Genomic DNA, 20,404 nt, shown 5'->3' on the forward strand with positions numbered 1-20,404 from the left:
TTTTAGGATATTTTATAATAAAAACTAGATAGCTTTGTTTGTTTTCTGTAATTTTAGCTACATAGATTGAGATGTAATATTTACACGTAGGTGACTTGTTAATACTGGTGTGGGATGTTGATTATGGTAATATTTTGTTTTTCAAAATAAGTCTTAATCTTAGTTTTCCCATTGGACAATTCAGTTTTCTAATCTATGTAAAATAAATAAATAAATAAATAAAACACAAGCAATGACATGAAATTCTGCTGCAATTTCTGAGGTTGACAAAAGGATCCGTTTAAATGGGGGATCTGAGACAGTAGTAAAGCATATAGGTTGATCAATTGTGTTCACTTAATGCTCGACTGTTAGAACACAGACTCTGAGCTGGTGCAAGTGCAGGTAAAAGGACAGTTTAATATGAAGGCAGACAAATCAAAATTTAAGGCAAAAAACAGCATGATAAACAGTCCAGGGTCAAACAATCAGAGAAATGTGGGCAAAGGCAAAGATCAAAACCAGGAAGCAAAGAACAATAACAATAGCTTGGTAATGACAGAACACAAGGGAAACTGAGCAATTACTTTGGAGTGAGACTGTAACAAAATGAGGTTTATATAGTGCACAGTGATGAATGAGTGATTGCAAACAGGTGTGTATCATTAAAAGACTGGCGACTGTGAGTGTGTATGTGTGTTGTGGGAAATGGAGTCCGGTGGCCATGTTTGTAAGCCGCTGTGTATGCTGGGAAATGGAGTCAGCGTTGCGGTTTAAGCTATCGACCATAGCTTAAAGACTGAACACTTCCAGTATATTAAGGATGCACTTTATTTAAACAGATCATTTAACACCATGTAACTGTCTGATGCAACATGTTTTAGATTCATCAGTAATACAGATCTGATGTTCTTCATAGACCCTAGGCTGCTGTATCACTCACTCCTTTGACACTTTTTTTTTGCCTGTACTGTGCTTCAGAAAACATAGACTGAAAACAGGTGTGAAGAAGTGAATTCTGCTTGGTGTACTCAACAGCCTACAGCCCTGAACAATTTGTGCCTGCTACACTTCGGGCACACTTGCTTTTTTGTTTTTGTTTGGCGCGCTAGACTTCAAATGTGCTCTGGATGTGGTGGTATCCATTTGAGTGGCCTGCTGTCAAGTAATACATAATATTTGTTTAGGGAACCTGATGGAATATTTTTAAACATGATATATTAACAGAATGTAGAACTATTGATTACATTTATTTTTGTGAGGTTTTTTTAACCGTGCATTTTTAGTGCCACTGTTGGAAATCACCTATACTCCAGTTTCACTTGGGTACTGTCGAATTCTGTTGTAATTATAAAGACCCTGATGCTCATACTGAGCATCCTCTCAACATACTCTTTACTGTTTACTTCACAGTACATTTGTGGAAGAGTAATGACTTATATCCCAGTATCTGGAGTCACCCAGAAGAGGATGGGTTCCCTTTTGTCTGTTTCCTCTCAAGGCTTTTCCCTTATTTTGGCTTGTTGATTAGGATCTAAATCTATATCTCATCTAAATTGGATATAAATCTATTTCTTAAAAAATGCTTTGTGATTGTGTCTACTGTTAAAAGTGCTATATAAGTACATTTTAATTGATAAAATTAAATACAATGAATTATATTGGTTTAACTCGCATTATCGTAGGATAATATACCATCACACCTTTATAGCACTAAAGGTGGTATTAAGTTATTTTTGGTTACAGCTAGTGTTGAGATGTTCATATACATTGAATTGACAGTTAGTGACAAGAGGTAGAACAGGCTATTATGCATTTGGCACAAAAGAGGTACAAGTTGTTTAAAGATTTATGCTTGTTTTATTTATTTTAACCTTTAGACTACTTTGTTGAACAATTATATCATGCTTTTCACAGATGGTCACTGTTTGCTTGAACCTGAATAGTGCTTTTTTAAAATCCAGAAATCATGTACACATTAAACCCTAGAATCTCATGAACAGCAAATAGCAAGTCCCATTTTGCATGTGTATATTAATTGGATAACAACATAAAATGGGTGTCTTGAATACACTGTTCGTGACTGACAGTCTGTTTGTTTCACAGAGAGAAAAAACAGAAAATTCAGGATATTAAGAATAATATAAAAGAAGCTATAGAGGTAAGTGTTGATCCTCACAGAACATTAATGAGCTTACAAGTGCTATAAGAAATGCTATTTTTAAAGATGTGCTTTAGTCATGTGAAAACCCTGTTCTTTCTACAGACTATCGTGACAGCAATGAATAGCTTGGTACCTCCAGTTCAGTTAGCCTGTCCAGCAAACCAGTTTCGAATCGAGTACATCCTCAATTTAACCAATCAAAAAGACGTTGAATTCACTCCGGTACGTATCATGATCATTTATTTTAGGGGTGAGGGTTGGACAGAGAGAGAGAGAGACAGAATGCCTTGACGTTGTTGTGTTCTCCATCCTTTCCTATTCCATCCTTTGGGATGTCACACGAGTGAATTAAACAAATCTTCCAACCTGAGGGAACAGTGTACTGTATACTATTGAGGTGTCATGCCACTGCAGTTATTAGCACTGATAATAACCTCTAAACACTTCCCAGGGAATTTCAGAGTGTTAGTCAACGCCTTCTTGCACTTTGCCTACCTATGCAGGTACTCGTTTCCTGAGAAGACAGAGGGCAGCGACCCTAATCTCCCTTATTGGTTCTAATCTAATTTAAAATTTTGTCTTACTACTGTGTTGTTATAAGAAAATAATTTTGATTTAGGTGGTCAACATAAATTACATTTTGGAGCAATGGGAAGCAGCTTTATTATGACTTTATGTGCATGGTTAAAATCTAGTTGTATAATAAATATTAAGGACTGTTTTACAGTGCTCTGCTCATACGTATATGTATCGAATGTACTTTTTGACACATTTGAAGGTTAATCTCTTTGTTGTTAACTATATCATAATGGAAACTGGGTGGTTTATTTATTTCATAGTACAGTGACATACTATATATGAATCACTAGACCTATTACAGTTACTCATGTACAGATAGTATAACTAGAACTTTGCCAAATATAAAGAGCTGCAATTATGTGAGACATACTCATACCATCCATGGAAGTGAGGAGGGTGTTGACTGCTAACAGATACTTAATTTAGCTAAGTGAACCGCGGAGTAAAGCAATGTGCATGTTTGTTACATGAAAGTGCTGATTTTTTCTGACTGTGATGGACAGAAATTGGAGCCTAGCAAACCATTATATTGTATTGCCATACTTCACAGCAGTTTTTAGCTAAGACTAATCACATAGCTACCATGCACTAAACTAACAGGATTACACTGAGGCTTTTTATGTGCTGAAATGTGCTGTAAGTGGATCTTTGATTAGGAGCTAATTACTTTAAAAACATAGCTGCCATCATCCCATCAGCTTTCAACATGCATTTGAAAGGGCTAACACTGAACTATCATCACAAAACATGGTAGGTTTGGGTAGGGACTCTATCTAATGAGAACTTACTCAATTTAGCCTGTGAGGGTGCCTGTTTGTGCATGCACTAGGGATGTCACGATACCAAAAATCTAGTAGTCTGTACCGATACCACCAAAAGTACACAATACTCGATACCAAAGTCGATACCACGGTGTGGTATAAAAATCAAATAAAATTTTTTAAAAATTCAGATAAAAACTCTCCTGGAGGACATCCTCTTCTGGCTGATACTGGCAAAGAGAGAGAGCGAGAGAGACAGAGAGAGAGAGAGATTTTAGTTATCAAACACTATCTGACAATGAGTGGAGGCTACAGTGGAGGTGCAGCACTCCTAAACGCGCACGCGCACACACACACACACACACACACACACACACACACACACACACAGACACACACACACACACACACACGGTCTGTCTTCACAATTGCTGGTGGTACTCAGCAGAGTGTGAATCTTAATAATGAACAAAAACATGTTGTTAATCGTTAACAGTATGGACGCCATACATCAATCAGTTTTAAGGAGGTGGAGCTGGTTTACTCAAACAGTTGTAATTCATGAACCCAACTCCGTACAAGGTTCTGAATAGGGCTGTAACTAATGGTTATTTTGATAATTGATTAATCTGTCGATTAATTATTCGATTAATCAATTAGTTGGCTTAAAAGGACAATTATTATTTTCTGTATTTTTTTCGAAAAAACACTTCACATTCTGCCCATTGTTGTCCTTCAAACATAGTGCAAATTGAAGGCTATGAAAAATTTATTAACTGTATCTATGTAGGTGATGCTATACATTGGGCAAAGGATTTTAAAAATGTCCATCAACATTATATTTTGAAAACAACAAACAACTGATTGTCTACAATCTTTAAAGCAGAAGCTAAATCACTATATTACAAATGCTTAAAAAAGTGTTAACTGGTAAGAGGTTGAATGTTCCGCAGTAACACACACGTATTGCGCTTCCTTTCTCTCGCGCGCTGTTTGATTGACGCGCATGCTCGGACTCGCGCTCATCCAGTGCGGTTTAACGCAGACTCGCTCGCTGTCAGGACGAGCGTGTATGTAAAATGGAAATCCTGGCATGAATTTTTAACATTTACAGATGAGGATATAAAGGTAAAAATGTCATTACTGCGCCGAAGAAAACACGTCTGGAACACATTAAACAGCACACGCGCTGTCACAGCGTCTGACTCGATAAGCCACGTCAATACACTCACGAGTTTGTCTGAAGCACTTAATATAAAACATTCTCATGTTTTGGATGACCCGGATCGTGCAGTTTTTCCCACAGCAGCTCAGTCTGTTTTTCAGATGCGTTTTATTCATAGAAATGCATTTTTATGAAGTGACCTCACTGATGAGGATTATCCACAGTGATGTCACAGACCAAACTAATCCATAATGAAATTTGTGTGGATTATTTTAATTATCGTTTATTCTCGATTTTAATTGATTAGTTGTTGCAGGCCTAGTTCTGACCATGTCTGCAAAGTTTGGGGCATGGACATTGAAAGGGGGTGTAGTTAGGTTCAAATAGCTGTTTATCGGGAACCAAAAGTTTGAGCTGAAATTTGGTGTGCTGCATCATCTGGATTAATCTGAAACTGGATTTTTAATCATCACCGAATTACTGTAAAAACATGGCCGCCTTCAGCCAATCAGATTTCAGCAGGCATTTTACTCAACTTGAATTAAAATATCATCACAAAACTTGATAAATGCACCAATCAGCCTTAACATTAAAACAACCTGCCTAATATTGTGTAGGTCCCCCTTGTGCTGCTAAAACAGCTCTGACCTGTCAAGACATGGACTCCACAAGACCTCCAAAGGTGTGCTGTGGTATCTGGCACAAAGACATTAGCGGAGGTACTTTAAATCCTGTATCATCAACATGATGTAAACAAAAACATTATTAATCAGACCAGGCCACCTTTTGTATTGCTCCATGGTCCAGTTCTGATGCTCGTGTGCCTGTTGTAAGTGATTTCAGTGGTGGACAGGGTCAGCATGACCGGTCTACAGCTACACATGTGCAGCAAACTGTGATGCACTGTGTGTTCTGACACCTTTCTATCATAGCCAGCATAAACATTTTCTGCAATTTGTGCTACAGTAGCTCTTTTTTTTTGGCCCTTGTCAAAGTCGCTCAGATCCTTACGCTTGCCCATTTTTCCGGCTTCCAACACATCAACTTCAAGAACTGATTGTTCACTTGCTGCCTAATACATCCCACCCCTTGACAGGTGCGATTGTAATGAGATATTCAATGTTACTTTAATGTCAAGTCACCTGTCAGTGGTTTTAATGTTATGGCTAATTGGTGTATATTCTTATATTTCTTATAAGGTCTCTTTATTGTTCATATATGTTGTCATATAGGAAAAGGTGCCATATAAAATTGGTTGTTTTATTATTATTAATAATTAATTTTTTAGCATTTTAAAAGAACAAATAAACAACATGCTTGAATGGAATCTCTTGTGTAGTCCTTAAAAAAATTGGATATGCTTGAAAAGTCCTTGAAAGTCCTGGAATTTTATTATGATGCATGTGTAAAAGAGCCAAGGACAACATCAAAAGACCTACAGGCCTCTCTTACATCAATAAAGGTCACTGTTCATGACTCCAAGATCAGAAAGACACTGGGCAAAAATGGAATCCATGGAAGAGTGGTGAGATGAAAACCACTGCTAACCCAGAAGAACATTAAGGCTCGTCTGAATTTTGCCAAAACACACCTTGATGATCCTCAAACCTTTTGGGAGAATGAGCTTGGGACTGATGAGTCGAAAATGTAAGTGTTTGGAAGATGGGTCCCGTTACATCTGGCGTAAACCAAACACCAAATTCCACAAAAAGAACATCACATCCACGGTCAAGTATGGTGGTGGTAGTGTGATGGTGTAGGGATGCTTTTCTGCTTCAGGGCCTGGGCAATGTGCAGTAAATGAGCAAAACATGAATTCTGTTCAGAAACTCCTAAAGGAAAATATCCGGTCTTCAGTCCATACTGAAGCGCAATTAGCACAATTAGATTAAGCGCAATTAGATTATGCAGCAAGAAAATGATTCAAAGCATTGCAGTAAGTCCACCTCAATGAATGACTCAAACAAAGCAAAATTAAAATTTGGAGTGGCCTAGTCAACGTCCTGACATGAACCAATTGAGATGCTGTGGCACGACCTTAAACGGGCAGTTCATGCTCGAAAACCCTCCAGTGTGGCTGAACTAAAGCAGTTCTGCAATGAAGAGTGGGCCAAAATTCCACCACAGTGCTGTGAAAGACTGATCTCCAGTTATCAGAAGCGTTTGGTTGCAGTTATTGCTGCTAAAGGTGAGATCCCCAGATTTTAAGTTTAAGGGGGAAATTAGTTTTTCACTTGGGTGATAGGGGTTGGATAACTTTTTTTTTGCGGGGCGCAGAAAGATGGGAAGGGGGTGCAAATTGTTATCAAGGAAAAAAACACACATCATTTGGGTACTTGGTGTATTTTATTGCTTTTCAAATAGGATGTGCATAAGTGTAAAAACTCTGTGTTCCCTCTCCCTCTGTATTTTCTTTTTGCTGGGGAGAGGCGGAGTTTAGCTGACTTTTATCTAGCTGTCAGTTAAGACCAGTGTTACCAACTTAGCCACTTTTCAGACCCCTTTAGCGACCTTGTTTAGCCAAAAAAAGCGACAAATCTAGCAACTTTTTGGACAAACCTTAGAAACTTTCTAAATATCACCAGTACTGTCCTGCAAGCGCGAGGTCTTGCATTCCCGCTGCACTCTCACCTCTCTCTGCGTTCAGTGAGGGTCTGAGAGCCGGAGCAGCACGTCCCGGTGAACCCACGGCAGTTGACATAGAGGTGAATGTAAAAAGAAGCAAGCACAGGTGTCCCACTGATTGCCCTTCTTCCCAATTTACATCATTCGTATGCGAATGTTTTTAGAATACAAGACGAATGTAATGAAACATGTTTTACATGTAAAACGTTATTACAGCCTAGTTCTCTTGTTCAAAGTAGTTCTAGTGTTCAGAAACATTTTTGATCATTCATGTTCCACACCTGTCCTTTATATAGTTTCATAAAAGTCATAAAAGTTATGAAAAGTAATTAAAAAAGTACAAAAAAAAAACAAAAGCAAAAAATCCATCTATCCATCTGTCTATCTATCTATCAAAAACAGATTTTCATATATATATATATATCTGTGAGTGGCAAAAGTACATGAACTTTTGCTTTCAGTATCTGATGTGACCCCCTTGTGTAGCAATAACTGCAGCAAAAAGTTTCTGGTAACTGTTGATCAGTCCTGCACATTAGCTTGGAGGATTTTTAGCCCATTCCTCAGTAGAGTACAGCCTCAGTTCTGGGATGTTGGTGGGTTTCCTCACATGAACTGCTTGCTTCAGGACCTTCCACAACATTTCTATTGGATTAAGGTCAGGACTTGGACTTGGCCATTCCAAAACATTCACTTTATTCTTCTTTAACCATTCTTTGGTAGAGTGACTTGTGTGCTTACGGTCATTGTCTTGCTGTATGACTCACTTTCTCTTGAGATTCAGTTCATTAACAGATGTCCTGATATTTTTCTTTAGAATTCGCTGGTATAATTCAAAATTCGTTGTTCCACCAATGATGGCAAGTCAGCCTGGCCCAAATGCAGCAAAAAAAAAATGCTGGAAATGCAGCATTTTACTTTCTCCAAATATACAGTAATGCTTCTCATTTAAACCAAAAGTTCTATTTTGAATCCACAAAACATTTTTCCAATGGCCTTCTGACTTGTCCACATGATCTGCAAACTGCAGATGGGCAACAGTGTTCGTTTTGGAGAGTTTGCAACGTTACCATGCACACCATTGTTCAGTGTTCTCCTCATGGTGGACTCATGAACATTAACATTAGCCAATTTGAGAGAGGCCTTTAGTTGCTTATAAGTTACCCCGGGTTCCTTTGTAACCTCGCAGACTTTTACATGTCTTGTACTTGGAGTGATCTTTGTTGGTCTCCACTCCTGGGAAGGGTAACAATGGTCTTGAATTTCCTCCATTTGTACACAGTCTATCTGACTATTGATTAGTGGAGTCCAAACTCTTTAGATCTCCTCTGCTCGTGCCATAATACACTTCCATAAACATGTGTTGTGAAGATCAGACTTTGATAGATCCCAGTTCCTTAAATAAAACAGGGCCCTCACTCACACCTAATTCTCATCCCACTGATTGAAAACACCTGACTTTAATTTCACCTTCAAGTTAATTGCTAATCCTAGAGGTTCACATACTTTTCCCACTCACAGATATGAAATATTGAATAATTTTTCTCAATAAATAGATGACCAAGAATTTTTGCCTCATTTGTTTAATTGGGATCTCTTTGATTATTTTTAGGACTTGTGAAAATCTGATGGTTTTAGGTCATATTTATGCAGAAATATAGAACATTTACAGACTTTCAAGCACCACTGTATCTGCATGATTTGTTGCAAGATTGGGTGATTAGATGCATGAATGTGCACAGGTGTACAGGTGTTCCTAATAAAGTGGACAGGGAATGTATATTTTACTTGAGTCACTCAAATATAATTGGAATTGCAAACAAAATTTGTCAGATAGCACCATTAAAATATGAAATATTTTATAAATAGGTAAAAGCCCACTTAACCTCCATAGTCTAGGGACACGGATTCGAAATATTGGTTTGATAGTAACATTTGAAAAACAAATAGAAAAAGAAATCCAGCTATGCATTTAAAGCACAGTTTGTGTATGTTTGCAAATGCCTCTAAACAGCATGTTTATCACACAGATCACATAAAGAAAAGTGAAAGTAGGCAAGTGCAGCATTAATCTCAACATTGATAGCTAATTTGAATAAAATCTCATTACAGACAGCAATCAGGCAAGGTATATTTCTTGGGGGGGGGGGGGGGGGCAGCTATTACATTTCTTTCATTCATTCAGTTGTCAACTGACTTTCATGTCTCATAAATGCTGCTTTGCTGATTGCCTAAAAAATATATTTAAAAAATAAATAAATAACGCTATCTATCAATAAGCTGATACTGAAATTATGACCTACAGCTGGTTTCGGAATTACACTTGTCTGTAAGTCACACATTTTCAAGCATCCAGTTGATTGGCACCTTAAACCTTTTACCTCAAAAGACCAGACTACTTCATGAAGTGCATTTTGTGATATTACACAGCATGACAAATACTAAATTATTTGCGAAATCCTAGTTTATTCTTGTTTCCGCCTTTTCTCATGCTCAATTTTGTTCCAATCATTTTGGCAGGAATTTTATGAACACACAAAGACCCTGTGGCACGACGAGGGAGTAAGAGCCTGCTTCGACAGATCCAATGAGTATCAGCTGATTGACTGTGCTCAGTAGTGAGTATAGACTTTTGACACTCTCTCTTTCACTCTCTCTCTCTTTCTCTCTCTGTTTCTTTCTCTGTTGCTAAATGGTGGGCATTGGTTAACCTGACTAATCATTATTTAATAAAGTTTAAAATCCACATTGGTAAGGAAATTAGATCATTTTTAACTTCATCCATTGTTCTCTCTTCCTTGTATTGTTGTATTGTTTGAAGTACAGGTCACTGTTGTTATTTCATGAAATTACATCCAAGACAGATGCAGCTGAGCTGTCAATGCAGTATTGGTTTAAATAATTCTCATTACATAACACTGTGATCTAGATTGGGTTGCTATTTGCAAAAAAGGATGAACCCCCCTCAATGGACCCCACATTACAGATTTATGTTATATAAATATATGTATATATATATATATATATATAATATATATATATATATATATATATATATATATATATATATATATATATATATATACACACACACACACACATTAATAATCAGTCATTTAAATATTAGGCATTATTTGCATGTGTACAATACTATATTGGCCATTTATTGGAGACATGGAGTTTTTTTTATTTCTGAACTTTTCACTTCATTTTTATTAAAACCTTTCATTATAATTAAGTTGACATTATTTATAGACCTACATGTTTTTATAGGCCTATATAAGTTATTGATGTTTGGATTAAACTTATTAAATTCAATTAACCAATCAAACAGCATAATATCTAAGTACTCTATCATATTTCTATTAACTTTTATAATGGTAGGTTGTGATTTCTACTATTAACAAAAGACAAAATATAGAAAAAAATTAAAAAAGCAAACCTCCTGACTATGCTTTGGAGACTCCAGGGAGTCCCCAGATCCCACTGTAAGAATCATGGACCTAGATGACCATTAAGGACCTTAAAATTGATGTAATATCTGGACTTAAATTAATTTGAAATAAACCCAGGCAGATCAGCTGGCCTATTTACACAGCTGTTAAATATTTGTAAAGAGTTTTTGCTTACTAGCTGGCTAACTTTTATTATGTTGTACTGGTGCTAAAGCTTCCCACAAAGCATTTATAACAAATTGCTATTAACTGAAAAATAGTATATGCATTTGAACAACTTGAATAACATTTATTTTAATATATTAGTATGCTCCATGTAATGGAAATTGGATAAATATTTTCATAACTGTTTTATATAATGTGTCCCTGTTTTTATAGTAAATTGTATATATTATTCACAATATAACATAGAAAACATATCAAATGTTTTAAACTGAGTAAATGTACCATTTCAAGGAAAAAATAAGGTCATTTTGTGTTTGATGGCAGCGACAGGTCTCAAAAAAGTTGGGACGGGGCAACAAAGGTCTGGAAAAGTAAGTGTTACAGAAACAGCTGGAGGTTAATTGGGAACAGGTCAGTAACATAAACATAGGTATAAAAAGAGTATCTTAGAGAGGCAGAGTCTTTCAGAAGTAAAGATGGGCAGAGGTTCACCAATCTGCGAAAAACTGCGTATACAATTTGTGGAACGATTTCAGAATAATGTTCCAAAACGTAAAATTGCCAAGACTATGAATATCTCCTCATCTACAGTATTTAATATCATCAAAAGATTCTGAGAATCTGGATATATCTCAGTGCGCAAGAGACAAGGGTGAAAATCAATACTGCATGCCCGTGACCTTCAGGCCCTCAGGCGGCACTGTATTAAAAACAGGCACGATTCTGTACTGGAAATCACTGCATAGGCTCAGAAACACCTCCAGAACTCACTGTGAACACAGTTCACCGTGCCATCCACAGATGCTGGTTAAAGCTCTATCATGCAAAGAATATGTGAACCTGATCCAGAAACGCCACCGTCTTCTCTGGGCCAAAGCTCATTTAAAATGGACTGAGTCAAAGTGGAAAACTGTTCTGTGGTCAGACTTATCGAAATTTTTAATTCTTTTTGGAAGCCATGGATGCCGCATCCTCTAAACTAAAGAGGACTAAAGAGGAGAGGGACCATCCGGCTTTTTATCAGTGCTCAGTTCAAAAGCCTGCATCTCTGATGGTATTGGGGTGCATTAGTACCTATGAAATGGACAGCTTGCACACCTGGAAAGGCACCATCAATGCTGAAAGGTATATACAGGTTTTAGAGCAACATCTGCTTCCATCCAGATTCCATCCCATCTTTACTTCTGAGAGACTCTACCTCTCTAAGATACTCTTTTTATATCTAATCATGTTACTGACCTGTTGCCAATTAACCTAATCACTTGCAAAATTAGTTCCTCCAGCTGTTTCTTTTTAGTTACACTTACTTTTCCAGCCTTTTGTTGCCCCGTCCCAACTTTTTTGAGACGCGTTGCAGCCATCAAATTCAAAATTACCGTATTTTTTTCTTAAAATGGTACATTTCCTTCTTTCCTGTAAATGTTAGAAATTCATGCCAGTATTTCCATTTTATATAAAGGCTCGTCCTCAACAAGTGAGTCTCCATTAAACTTCACTGAATAAGCGAAGTTTAATGTCCGAGAGTCCGAGCATGCGCATCAATCAAACTGCACGCAATAGAAAGGAAGCACAATAACTCTGTCTAAAATAATAATTTTGCTCTAATATATTGTTTGATGCTATATTTAGCTATATTTACAAACAAAAATAATTGTGTTTATGAGAGCAGTAACTGTAATGGGGTTATAACATGTAATTGTATAGAAATGTAAGAAGTATCATACATTTACAGAATAAAGTAACGTTACTGTGTTCAGATGAGTGAATGTATGTGTTACTGCAGAACATTCAACCTCTTACCAGTTAACACTTAGTTTGTGCTTTTTGTTTTCCTTTTTTAGCATTTTTAATATAATGATTTAACTTCTGCTTTAAAGCTTGTGGACAATAAGTTGTTTTTTTTGTTTTCAAAATAAAAAATAATTTAAAAAAAACATCCTTTACACAATGTATAGCATAGCCTCCATATATACATTTAATACATTTTTCATAGCCTTCAATTTGTACAATATTTGAAGGACAACAATGGGCAGAATGTGAAGTAACGTGTTTATTTTTGAAATACAGAAAAGAAAAATTGGCCTTTTAATCCAAACTAATCGATTAATCAAAGAAATAATCGACAGATTAATCGATTATCAAAATAATTGTTAGTTGCAACCCTAATTGCGAATAACATATGCATTTATGAGATTTGCTAATCATTGTATTCTGTTTCTATTTACATTTTACACTGCATTCCAACTTTTTGGATTTGGGGTTGTAAAAATATGAAACCAAGATAAATCATGTCAGAACATTTTCTACTTTTATTGTGAAAATGCAACCTATAAATGAAAGTGAAAAATAATAGAAATCATTTTCAGAAAGTGTGCACACCGCTAACTCTGTAAATTGGCTGGGCATCTCCTGTGCACAGCGCTCTTTAGGTCACCCCAAAGATTTTCGATTGGATTTAGAGCTGGACTCTAGTCTGTGAACTATCATTCTAAAACCTTGACCTTGTTTTGCTGAAGCCATTTCTTTGTTGATTTGGAGGTGTGCTTCCGGTCATTGTCATGCTGAAAGGTGAAATTAAGTGTTTTAGCAGAAGCCTTAAGGTTTTGTGCCAAAATTTACTGGTATTTGGAGCTATTAATTATTGCCTCCACCCTGATTAAATCCCTGAGTCCAGTTGAAGAAAAGCAGCCACAAAGCATGATGCTGCCACCACCATGCTTCACTTTGAGGATTGGTGTTCTTTTGGTGAAAACTTTGGTCTCATCAAACCATAACACATTATTCCACATGCTTTTGGGAGCTTGGATATGTTATTGTTGTTGTTGTTGTTGTTGTTGTTGTTGTTGTTTTTTACTTTAGCCAGGCTTCGATTTTAGTTTTGTTTATTTTAGTTAAAAGAAGGCTTCATTCTTGCCACTCAACCCCATAGCCCAGACATATGAAGAATTCAGGAGATTGTTGTTACATGTAGGGAGCAGCTAGTACTTGCTAGAAATTCTTTTAATGGTCCTGTACAGTAGGCCTCTTGGCAGCCTCCCTGACCTGTTTTCTCCTGGTCTTCTCATCAATTTTAGAGGGACGTCCTGTTCTTAGTAGTGTCACTGTCATGCCATATTTTCTCTACTTGTTGATTATTGTCTTTATAGTGTTCCATTGCATATCCAGTACCTTGGAAATTTTTTGTAACCCTCTCCTGATTGATATTTTTCAACATTGAGATCTTGTAAGCTCTTTATAAGCTCTTTGTGGCCCATGGCTTTTCCAGTTGTATATTACCAAGACGTCAGGAAAATCAAATAGGAACAGCTGTACTTTATTTGGGGTTAATCACTTATTTTAATTGATTGCAGGTGTATAATAATCAGTATTTAACATGAGTTTGAATGTGACTGGTTGATTCTGAACACTGAACCCCCCCCCCCCAAAAAAAAAAAAAAAAACCTTTCTGTTTGTTTGTCACTTTTTTTCTATATGTTGCAATAAAGGTAAAAAAAAAAATTATAAAGTTTTGACATGTTTTAACTTAGTTTAATTGTTTGGGGTTTTTTTACATCATAAAAACCTGCCATTTTAAAAGAGGTGTTTAGACTTTTTTATCCACTGTACAGTATATCTGCAATGATAGTTCTTAGGTCTCACTTACTACTGAAATAGCACTAAATAGTGCAAAGACTTGCAAAATAAAGAAGACTATCAGGTTCATGTGTTTGCCTGGCATAATTTTAAACCCAAATTTTATTTATATAGGTTTCTTTATATCTTTACTTTGCCTCATTTTCATTTATTGAACTGTGGTGGCCATATTGTTACAAATCTCAACATGTTTTGATAATTATTTAGCTACAACCTATACTGAGTAATTTGAAACCAAATTTGAATAAAAAATCCTAGGATTAGTTCACAAAAGTAGGTTTAGCGTATTATGCAAATTAGCAAAAAAAAAAAGGGACCTGGGTAGAAATAGCTATAGTTGAGGCTGGATTTTGGGAAGAACCCAAGGAATAAGTAGAAAAGGTGATTGAACAGAAAAAGAAAAAGTATATAGACCAAAACATAAACACTTGCGCTAAAGCACCACCAAGAGGTGCAATCTGGTCATTTCATTTTTCTGAGTATCTTGTGAAACTGCATCTACTTATCAAGTTTCATGTCGATATGTTTTACAGTTTAGCCTGCATAATTCATTTTATCAAAGGAAAACAATAAATATAGCAGCAAGCAGCGATCTGTGGGGTCCAAGCACTACTCGCAAATGGCGCCCCCAGTGGCCAGTTCTTTCCAAGATACATAGAACAAGAAAGAGAGTATAGATGAACATACCAATCAAGTTTTGTCATAGCTCAATTCTAGTTGTGTGAAATACCTACTGAAAGCTGATTGGCTGAAGATGGCCATGTTTTTGAAGTAATTAATTGGTTTATTAAACATCCAGTTACAGATTAGCAGACTGATGCAGCACACCTTATTTCAGCTCAGTTGGACCTTTGGTTCCTGAGAAAAAGCTATTAGGACTTAAATCTTTTATTTTTTTCTTGGTCTCTTTTCAATGGCCATGCCCCAACCTTTGCAGAGGTCCTCAGAACCTTGCCCTGAACATGTCTTTCAAGTTTGGTTTAAATCCATATCAGCAATATTGAATTACATCTGTTTGATTAAAACAAGCTTAACCTCCTTAGAATTGATTGAAGTATTGTTTACAAATGCCAGTAAATTTTTCATAGTTATTGAGATTCACAGTCTCATGAGTAGTTTGACAAATTTTGTGAAGATCAAAAATCCTAGGACTAGTTTAAAAAAAGTAGTATTTGCATTGTAGAACCTGGTGTGTGAAGTTGTGGAGGAAGACTCGGGAGGCAGGCAGAATTTCAGCTGAGCTACGGGCTCGTGTTTATTCAGTCTGTGCTTTTTGTGTGTGTGTATGTGTGTGTGTGCGCGTGTCTCTCAAGCTCCAACAGCTATATCACTCTGTCTTGCCAGTTAAGAGAGTCAGTGAAAGCACAAATAAGCACAAATAAATAGACTGGCGGTAATCAGATATAAGTGAGAATCATCACGCATTACCTGCCAGTTTGACCCGCCTCCTCTTTGTCCACAGCTGACGCTTGATCACGCCCTCGCAACCTCATACATATTATGCAAATAATCACACATACAGTGGCAAGAAAAAGTATGTGAACCTTTTGGAATTTTATGGTTTTCTGCATAAATTTGTCATAAAATGTGATCTGATCTTCATCTAAGTCAAGGGTATTGACAAATATAATGTGTCTAAAATAATAACACAAAAAAATTCTGATCTTTCATTTACATGTACATAAATGTACATTGTTTCTACAACTTGATTGGAGTCCACCTGTGGTAAATTCAGTTGATTGGACATGGTTTGGAAAGGCACACACCTGTCTATATAAGATCCCACAGTTAACAATGCATGTCAGAGCACAAACCAAGCCATGACGTCCAAGGAACTGTCTGTAGACCTCCAAGACAGGATTCCAAGACAGTATTGAGGCTCAGATCTGGGGAAGGGTACAGAAACATTTCTGCAGCATTGAAGGTCCCAATGAGCACAGTGGCCTCCATCATCCGTAAATGGGAGAAGTTTGGAACCACCAGGACTCTTCCTAGAGCTGACCGCCCAGCCAAACTGAGTGATCGGGTGAGAAGGGCCTTAGTCAGGGAGGTGACCAAAAACCTGATGGTCACTCTGACAGAGCTCCAGCGTGTCTCTGTGGAGAGATGAGAACCTTCCAGAAGAACAACCATCTCTGCAGAACTCCACTAATCAGGCCTGTATGGTAGAGTGACCAGATGGAAGCCACTCCTCAGTAAAAGGCACATGACATCCTGCCTGGAGTTTGCCAAAAGGCACCTGAAGGACTCTCAGACCATGATGAAACAAAGATTGAACTCTTTGGCCTGAATGGCAAGCGTCATGTCTGGAGGAAACCAGGCACCAATCACCTGGCCAATACCATCCCTACAGTGAAGCATGGTGGAGGCAGCATCATGCTGTGGGGATGTTTTTCAGCGGCAGGAACTGGGAGACTAGTCAGGATCGAGGGAAACATGAATGCAGCAATGTACAGAGACATCCTTGATGAAAACCTGCTCCAGAGCGCTCTGGACCTCAGACTGGGGTGAAGGTTCATCTTCCAGCAGGACAACGACCCTAAGCACACAGACAAGATAACGAAGGAGTGGCTACAGGACAACTCTGTGAATGTGCTTGAGTGGCCCAGCCAGAGCCCAGACTTGAACCCAATTGAACATCTCTGGAGAGATCTGAAAATGGCTGTGCACCGACGCTCCCCATCCAACCTGATGGAGCTTGAGAGGTCCTGCAAAGAAGAATGGGAGAAACTGCCCAAAAATAGGTGTGCCAAGCTTGTAGCATCATACTCAAAAAGACTTGAGGCTGTAATTGGTGCCAAAGGTGCTTCAACAAAGTATTGAGCAAAGGCTGTGAATACTTATGTACATGTGCTTTTTTTGTTTTTTATTTTTAATAAATTTGCAAAGATTTCAAACAAACTTCTTTCAAGTTGTCATTATGGGGTATTGTTTGTAGAATTTTGAGGAAAATAATGAATTTAATCCATTTTGGAATAAGGCTGTAACATAACAAAATGTGGGAAAAGTGAAGCGCTGTGAATACTTTCCAGATGCACTGTATACAGTGCCCTCCACTAATATTGACACCCTTGGTAAATATGAGCAAAGAATGCTGTGAAAAATTGTCTTTATTGTTTAACCTTTCAAAAAAATTCACAACAATATTTGGCTCTCATACATATACATTAGACAAACAATTAAATATATGCAGAACTGCAGAGGTTAGTTGGACAGAAAATCCCCCAAACTGCAATCTGACATCCCCTACATCACCATAAGTTGTTTAGAAGGGTTTTAAGAAAAAAGCCTCTACTCTCATCCAAAAACAAACTCGAGCGTCTTCAGTGTGCAGACACTACTAGAACTTCAAATGGGATCGGGTTCTATGGTCAGATGAAACAAAAATAGAGCTTTTTGGCAATAAACACCAGAGGTGGTTTTGGCGCACACAGAGAGGTAACCATATGGAAAAGTACCTCATGCCCACGGTTAAATATGGAGGTGGATTTTTAATGTTTTGGGGCTGTTTTTCTCCCAGAGGATGTGGACATTTTGTTAGGGTACATGGCATCATGGACAAATATCAACAGATATTAAATGAAAACCTGACTGCCTCTGCCAGAAAGCTTCAAATGAGCCATGGTTGGACCTTCAAGCAGGACAGTGATCCAAAACATCATCAAAATCAGCACAAAAATGGTTTACTGACCACAAAATCAAGGTCCTGCCATGACCATCCCAGTCCCCTGACTTGAAACCCATAGAAAACCTGTGGGGTGAACTGCAGAGGAGAGACCACCAGCATGGACCTCGAAATTTGAAGGGTCTGGAGAGATTCTGTATGGAGGAGTGTGTGTGTGTGTGTGTGTGTGTGTGTGTCTCTCCTCTGTTGTCAGTTTGACTGAATGCTAATTGTTTAATGATGCCTAAAATTTAAAGTTAATTTTACATTTTTAATATTTTGGAATATTAAAATCTTTTTCTAACACTGATATGAAATAACTTTTAACTTTAATAATTTTGCAGTAATAACCATTATCCAATATGATGTCTTCTAACATGGCCCCAAAAGGCATGACTGCAGTGTAAGTAACAAGTAGAGGAGGACTAATTCATTACTTTTCAGCAGCTCCAGTAAATGTAAACAATTGTATGTATCACATATGCATTACATAATATAATCATCATTTACAGATAAAAGTGTGTATATTAAAACAGCACATTATTTTTTCTTTTTTTAAAATCTTGTTAAAGAAAGCAGGCGTGGAAGCACAATTAATGACATTTACATTTTTTATGTTCCTTAATTGATTAAATATTATACTTACTAACATAACAGGATTCTTTCATACATTAATTACAAACTCCATGACAATCAGAACAGTGTCACTGTCAGACCACTCACATTGTGCTAAACAACCTGAAACTGAAACCCAGGTAAAACAGAATTCATTAAGCAACACAGGCAAAACTACAAATCACTAGACAAGGTAGGCTAGATAGCAATGATTACATATTGTCGTGGCATATTTATATATTTATTTTGAGTCTAACTGTGTTAATATATTTAGCATTTAACAAGTAACCCAGTGAATAAGGAACACTATACTACACTGTAGTTGTATTGGCAACACCTGTACATTCATGCAGTTATCTAGTCAGCCAATCATATGGCAGCAGCACAATAAAAAAAATCATGCAGATACAGATCAAGAGCTTAAGATACTTTTTACATCAAACATCACAATGAAGAAAAAGTGTGATCTCTGTGACTTGGACCGTAGCATGGATGTTGGTACCAGAAGGGCTGGTTTGAGCATTTCAGAAACTGCTGATCTCCTGGGAATTTTACACAAACAGTCTCTAGAGCTTACACAGAATGGTGTGAAAAACAAAAAACATTGAGTAAGTGACAGTTCTGTGGGTGGAAATGCCTTGTTGCTAAAAGAGGTCAGAGGAAAATAGCCAGATTGGTTCAAGCTGCCAAGAAGGATACAGGTGGATAAGCTACAACAGCAGAAAACTACATTGGGTTCCACTCATGTCAACCAAGAACAGCATTCAGAAGCTGTCATGGGCACAGGCTCATTGAAACTGGACAGTTGAAGATTAGGGAAAAAACACTTTCTCCAGTCTTTTGCTGTCCAGTTGTGATTTGAGCCTGATTTGATAATCAGGATTAGCATTGAGCTATCGTCACGAAACTTGAATGGTAGGGTAGGGATTACGGAGATTGGCCACTGGGGGAGTTCTATTCATATTTGTGCACACACAACCAAGTGTATCTCCCGGAAAACAAGGTCTACAGTGAAAATTATTTTGAAAGGCAGATCATTGCCCCAGTTGGGGGAGAAAGATTCACAGTTCTTAAAAATGGCTTTCAGTGCAAGTTTTCTCTTGAAACACAAGAGTATGTTGAGGTACAGTTGTGAATGTGAGGCAGGCGTGTATGGGGCCAGTATTAACTTCCACAAATTCTTTTCTACCTCGATGAGTGTGCTTTCTTCTACTGTCATGTTTGAATGTTTGTGAACCCTTTAGAATTTTCTGTATATCTGAATAAATATTACCTGAAACATTAGATTTTCAAAGAGAAGAGAGAAGCCACTTAAACAAATAAGACAAAAATATTATACTTGGTCATTTATTTATTAAGGAAAATGATCCAATATTACATATCTGTGAATGGTAAAAGTATGTGAACCTCTAGGATTAGCAGTTAATTTGAAGGTGAAATTAGAGTCAGGTGTTTTCAATCAATGAGATGAAATCAGGTGTGAGAGTTTTTTATTTGTTTTATTTAAAGAACAGGGATCTATCAAAGTCTGATCTTCGAAGAATCTTCATGAAGAATCTTCACAACCATGTTTGTGGAAGTGTATCATGGCACGAACAA

The 20,404-nt window shown here is 37.2% G+C and overlaps 1 protein-coding gene across 4 annotated transcripts in view; it reads left to right on the top strand.

Moving 5' to 3' along the window:
- gnas (GNAS complex locus) overlaps positions 1–20,404 on the top strand; it is a 95,231-nt gene that overhangs the window by 37,034 nt on the left and 37,793 nt on the right. For all 4 annotated transcript variants that reach the window (XM_053684260.1, XM_017481204.3, XM_053684261.1 and 1 more), the window contains 3 exons: positions 2,086–2,140; positions 2,246–2,365; positions 9,794–9,891. In XM_053684260.1, coding sequence (XP_053540235.1) covers positions 2,086–2,140; positions 2,246–2,365; positions 9,794–9,891 — 273 coding nt within the window. The remainder of the gene's footprint in view (positions 1–2,085; positions 2,141–2,245; positions 2,366–9,793; positions 9,892–20,404) is intronic.

The sequence above is a fragment of the Ictalurus punctatus genome, chromosome 12, assembly GCF_001660625.3.
Source record: "Ictalurus punctatus breed USDA103 chromosome 12, Coco_2.0, whole genome shotgun sequence".
In the NCBI taxonomy this organism is placed as follows: domain Eukaryota; kingdom Metazoa; phylum Chordata; class Actinopteri; order Siluriformes; family Ictaluridae; genus Ictalurus; species Ictalurus punctatus.